We start from the raw sequence: 6,000 nt of genomic DNA, 5'->3' as shown, positions 1-6,000 counted from the left end.
TGATGAAGGTAGGCAAAGCCCCTGTCTGTCCACGTGGATGTCTGCCCATGTGGATGGAACAGCACAGAACAGAGGCCAGCCTCCCTGACTTCAAGCAGCTATGGCCTACACTGTGGCCACAGCTTACAAAGCGGTGACACTCTCTTGTCACCCCAGTCCTGCCGTTTAGGAATACTGGAGATATATACGGCCAAACTGGGATTTCAGACGGACTAAGAATCCTTTATAATTTCCCTACATGATTATGGAGTGCAGGTTCCTGCTACGCAGAACTTCAGCAAACACCACAGTATCAGGAGCTGCGTATCAGACCCCAGAAATTAGAGATGTTTCACAGTCCCCCTTTGCCAGGGATTTTCACAAGGAGAGGATGTATGTACATAAAACATAAATAAGAAGCCCTCCAAAATTAATTTTATTCATTCAAGGCATTCATTCAGCACTTAACACCGATTGCAAGAATACCTCAACATGTTGGGTTGCAAGGGAGGGAACAGTTTACATTTTTAATGTAAAATAAAAAAAAAAACAACCTAATTGCTACAGATATTTTGTAAAATTCCCCAAACAAAGTCTAGCCAAGTTTATTTAGTGATTTCCCCCACTCCTTTCTTAAAGAATTAAAAGCTAGATGATGTGTGTTGTGTATTACTGGTTATAACTAATAAATCAGCTTGGAAAATCCTAAAACATAGAAGCATAAATACAATATAAAAAGGCAAGATTTTTAAAATCGTATTGTAAGAATATTAACAGTAAGTGGAAAAGACACATTAAGACCAGAGATGTGTTGCACTAGTTCAAAACAGAATTCAAAGGCAGACCAAAACCGACGTACAGAGGAAAACGGTCTGTTTTCAGGAAGTGTCCAGACAGACACAACCGCAGAGAAACGCTGTCGGTGACTGTGTGGTCCCCTGTCACTCAGCCTTGCGTCCCAGGCAGGATGCCCGGCTCAGCAGGTTACGCTTTCTCTAAGGACTTGTAGTACTCCACCAACACAGTCCAGGCCTTGGGAGCCATGAAGCCTTCTGGAGGCTTCTGACCTTCCCGTGCCAGTCTGCGCATCCGCGTTCCCGAAATAAACTCAAAGTCTTCATGGCTGAAAAGGAGAGAAAAAGCAGTCACTTCACTGTTTTACAAAGTCACTAAGAAATGTTTAAGGGGCATCTGTTTCTCCAGTTCACGTTAGATTCCTAGTGAGAAAAAGCGGCCATCTAATGTCTAATTGGTCACTGAGCAAAAACCACCACACAACTGGACATTCTTCTGTTTCAGAACTAGGACAAAAAAAAATCAACTGAAATTGTTATAGAGATCAATTAATGTCTTACAGAAATTACAAAAACACACCACAGGAAGATTCCGTGTCCTTGATAGCTCGTCCCTCCCGACAGGGACATCCTGCCCAGCACAGCAAGCTGTTATAATGAGGTACCAGTACAGAGATGAGCTGCCATGACGGGCTTCCTCAGCTTTTCTTCCTCTCTGAGTGACTGTTCACTTCCAGATAACCACCACTCAGGTCAGGGACTGCCACCGCCAGCTCCCTGGGCAGCTCCCAACCCCGTTCTTGACCTCATCCAATTCCCCGTCTCACCTCTTCCCTAGTCCCTGGGAAATGCTGTGAGAACTAGCATTTAGGATTCACGTATTTAACGTGCATGTGTGAGTCCCTGAGTACATCTACATGCAGCACATGTATGCTGTGCCTGCAGATGCCAGAAGAAAGCACTGGATCCCCTTGAACTAGAGCTCCAGGCGGCTGATGTGGGGGCTGGAAAACAAACCCAGATTCTCTGGAAGGGCAGCAAGTGCTCTTAAACACTGAGCTATCTCTCTAGTCCTGTACTCATTTATTATTAATTCTTCAGAAACTCGAAGATGAATCTGCCTGGCACAGATAAAACATTTTAGAAAGCTTTAATCTGGAAGTCTAAACGCCTCTGGGACATGATGCAACACACAGTAACCATCAACACTGTCCCTAGATGAGATACCAAAGAGAAAATTGGCTTCCTTGTCTTTTAAACATACAAAAACACATGAAAGTCTTTAGACCATAGATCAGAGCATCTACAGCTACAACACATGCTGTTTATCTGCAATTCACCTGCTTCCTTCAAACACGGAACCGACTCAGAAAGCTGATTAGACCTAGCAAGAGTTCCAGGTCTCTTCTGTCACTGTGTCCTAAATAAGGTAGCACCTGCTCTGACTAGAGCATGGCAGTAAGCATCAGATAAAATACTCAAGATGTAATTAACAGTTATAAATGAAATCATCAGGCTATCACACATTAAGAACAGTATTTCTGCAGAATGAACGTCTGTGTCCCCCAGGCTCACACTGAAGACCTAATTCCCAGTGAGATGGCGGTAGGGGGTGGGGCTCTTGGGAGATGACAAGACTTAGAAGAGGTCATGAGAGCAAGATCCCAGGTGGGACTAACCCACTGACAAACCAACAGAGACTCGGGATCCCCACAGCCATCCAAAGACACAGCAAGAAAGGGGCTGGCCGCCTGCAAACAGCTCAGGCTCTCAGATCCTAATCCTAGGAGAAATGGCCCTCATTTAACCACTCAGACCAGGGTATTTCATTACAGTGGCTCAAGTTCACACGGATACTGGAATTCTGTCAAAATGCAGAGAAAGAAAAGAGGGAATGAGAGGCAACAGCACTGGTAATTTCCAGAAATGACATCACAGGTGCTTTACGTCCCTGTTTTGGCTTCCCACCGTGATTATCAACCGTCAACATCATCAGCATCAAGCAGCATACAAAATTATCAGTAGTAAGATACTTTCCAGGGACGAAAGGAAACGAGATCTGTCCATGAGATAAAAAGTAGCTGCTCACTCATCCCAGCACTCTGGAGACTAAAGCTGGCGAGCTGCCACAAGTTCAAGGCCAGCCACAGCTACAAAAGGTGATCCTATTTCAAAGAAATACATACATTACAGATAATTAGTAATGATTTCTATAGTGAATAAAACTTACTGTTAGAATTCCTAAAGTTATTTTAAATCAAGTACTGTAACCTTAAATTAACCAGAGGCCTCAGTTACCTGGACAACTTCCCCGAGAAGCTGATCATTAGGGCGCTGCACAGCATTCTGTCCCCACAACGGTCACACAGCCATTACTCACCCCACCGCGTCCCTTCAAACAAGGGCCCGAAAGAGGCTCTCGGAACAGTGCCACAGACACAGGGCACAGACAGTAAACCTTTACCGACTGGAGATCAAATGCTGTATTATCTTTCCACCGGAGGAGCTCAGGGAACGCTGGCCAAATCTGGAACAGTGAAAGGTGGTGTGCAAAGGCAGGGAGTCTGCCTAGCTCGACACAGAACTCTTGTAGCTCTAAGATTTACAAATGTCAGGGTTCATTTGAGCCACTTTCTCATTTCCTTTTTATCTGACTCTGGACTATTTCCATGGAGGATCCTCCACAGTGATTTCTTTATAACCCTTCAGATCTAACTCCCTCCGGACCTTGCTGGGCTCTTCTGAGGGGGTTGGGGGAGACCTGGCAGGCCCTCTAGCCTCAGATATTTGGCCTTTCTCATAAGCAGGTGCCCCAGACAAGAAAGACGGAACTTCTTAGTCATCACACTGTACGCGTGGCGTCTGCTTTCCGATGCGTGGGTTCAATGGCCAGACTGCTCACAGTGTTTGGCCACAGTGTTTCTCCCATCGGCCTCTAAGCAGCAGCTCTACCTGGCAGGACTACTTCAATTCCTCACCACAACTGGCCATTCCGAAGACCACCTGACCCTTGGCCCTAGACCTACTTCTACCTGTGATCATGGAGACAACCCAACTCCACACAGTGACACTGAGAGCTCCGCTCCCCTTTGAAGCTTGTGCGGGTTTCGGTCTAGAACGCTACACTTACAGAATGTGAACATAAGCAGTCCGCCTCATTTAGCAATGCCAAGAAGACCAGTGCCCATGCTTTACAGTTCTATTTCCAACCATCAACGGGAGGCGCTGTCTCACCCTGAGCTCCCAATGTCCTGCATGCTCTTCTGCTTCTCCAGCACTGCTACACAAATAGAGGACACACACACTGGACCCAGTGTTTTCAGACTTCTCATCTTGAGCAGAGGATTTTTTTAAAGGACCAGAAAATAATCAAAGATGATCCTGAAAAGGAAGCATTCACCAAATGCTGCTTCAAAACAAACCATTTATCAGCTTAAATGTGGGGTTTTTCTCCCACTTCTTTGCATTCAATGTCTTGTAAGAAAAAGGCAAGTCAGGGGCTGGGGAGATGGCTCAGTGGTTAAGAACACTGGCTGCTCTTTCAGAGGACCCACCTTCAATTCCCAGCACCCACATGGTGGCTCACAACCATAACTGCATGAAACTCCAGCTCCAGGGGATCTGACACACTCTTCTGGCCTCTCTGGGCACCAGGCATGTGGTGTACAGATATATATGTAGTCAAAATAGTCACACACACAAAAACTTAAAAATAAATTTAAAAAAATGCCAACTTTAAAGTACTGGCCTCTAAATGGGCTGGCTACTATGGCTAATAAATAAAGTTTGCCCTGCCCTTTCTTCTGTAAACTAAAAAACATTGACAAATAATTTGTATGCTTATAATACTAAAATGAAAAGTGAATTTGAGCAAATAAGCTCTCACAAGAAGACAGACTCAGCAGTAGGTAAAAGCATTTCAGGGGAAGGGAGAAGAGAACCAAGATGGCCGTCAGAAAAAAAGGACTCTTAAAACGTCAGAGCCACCAGGGACCCAGGACAAAAGCAACCACCCAAACCCACACTGGCCAATCAGAATTCAAATTTTCAGCCGGGCGGTGGTGGCGCACGCCTTTCATCCCAGCACTCGGGAGGCAGAGCCAGGCATATCTTTGAGTTGGAGGCCAGCCTGGTCTACAGAGGGAGATCCAGGAAAGGCGCAAAGCTACACAGAGAAACCCTGTCTCGAAAAACCAAAAAAAAAAAAAAAAAAAAAAGAATTCAAATTTGCTTTAGTAGAAGAACTAATCCATGATGATGAAGGAAAGGGGAAATCACAGAAATGGCATACACGGCACGATCTGTTCTAAGGGAGAGCGGGAAGTCTTCACAAGTATCCAGGCAGAAGAAAACAAGACAAAGGAAAGAAAGGAGGGAGGAGCAAGGGCAGGAAACAGAGGCAAGGGATGAGAGGAGAGTGGGTGGGGGCTCCAGGACAAGGCTTTAACAAAGAGCAACAGGAGTGACGTGCAGGGGACGGGGACGGGGGAGAGTGATGACTGGGAGCTAGAAAATGATGGTCTCTGAGGGCCACAAGCACCTGTGTGGGTGAATCTGTCAGCACACTCAACTGGATCATCTGCAGGCCAGAGAATACCTTACAGTGTAATCTAAGCCAGCTCACCAGGATGTGATATAAGACTAGTGTGGCTGAGAATCAGTCGGCAATGGACTGTCTCCACTCCCTGGGAGTGGTACTCACAGTTCCCTACAGAGACTTCCCTGAGGAAAGCGAGGGCCCTGGAGCTTCTGCCCATGTAAAACTGAAGTTTACTTCCAGGAATGAGAGCTCAACTCATACACACGAACTGCTGCTGGCTCTTGGTGATCAGTAAGGGAGAAAGCTGGCTCCTGGAAGACTCTGCCTGAACTTTGTGATTACAGGGAAAAAGCCAGACCAATTAAGTCCTTTCCTCCTCCCAGAATGCTCAACTGTCTGAAATCCAGACTTCCTAGCATTCCTTCCGAAATTGCATTTCTAAGCCAAGGTCCCTGGGCACCTCTTTCTGAAGCCATTTCATACCATCTGCCCTGCATGCCCCAGGCATCCTTCATTTCATGGGATGGGAGTTTCTGTTTCCACATGGTGGTGGTTCTCCACCCCGGCTATGGAAAACACATTGCCCTAGGCCCATTCCTGCACGTCTATCTCTGTTACATAAGGATTTTACTTTTTTATCAGAAGCCAGGTTCAAGTCACTGTCTACAACTAAATTAGAGTTGCACA

The 6,000-nt window shown here is 45.9% G+C and overlaps 1 protein-coding gene across 1 annotated transcript in view; it reads right to left on the bottom strand.

The window, feature by feature from the left end:
• Positions 1–392: 392 nt before the first annotated feature.
• Positions 393–6,000, bottom strand: part of Papss1 (3'-phosphoadenosine 5'-phosphosulfate synthase 1) — a 73,247-nt gene continuing 67,639 nt past the window's right edge. The window contains exon 12 of the mRNA XM_059266256.1: positions 393–1,102. Coding sequence (XP_059122239.1) covers positions 964–1,102 — 139 coding nt within the window. The 3' untranslated portion in view covers positions 393–963. The remainder of the gene's footprint in view (positions 1,103–6,000) is intronic.

The sequence above is a fragment of the Peromyscus eremicus genome, chromosome 6 (genome assembly GCF_949786415.1).
Source record: "Peromyscus eremicus chromosome 6, PerEre_H2_v1, whole genome shotgun sequence".
NCBI classification, from domain to species: Eukaryota; Metazoa; Chordata; class Mammalia; order Rodentia; family Cricetidae; genus Peromyscus; species Peromyscus eremicus.
This window is presented reverse-complemented; position numbering and strand designations above follow the sequence as displayed.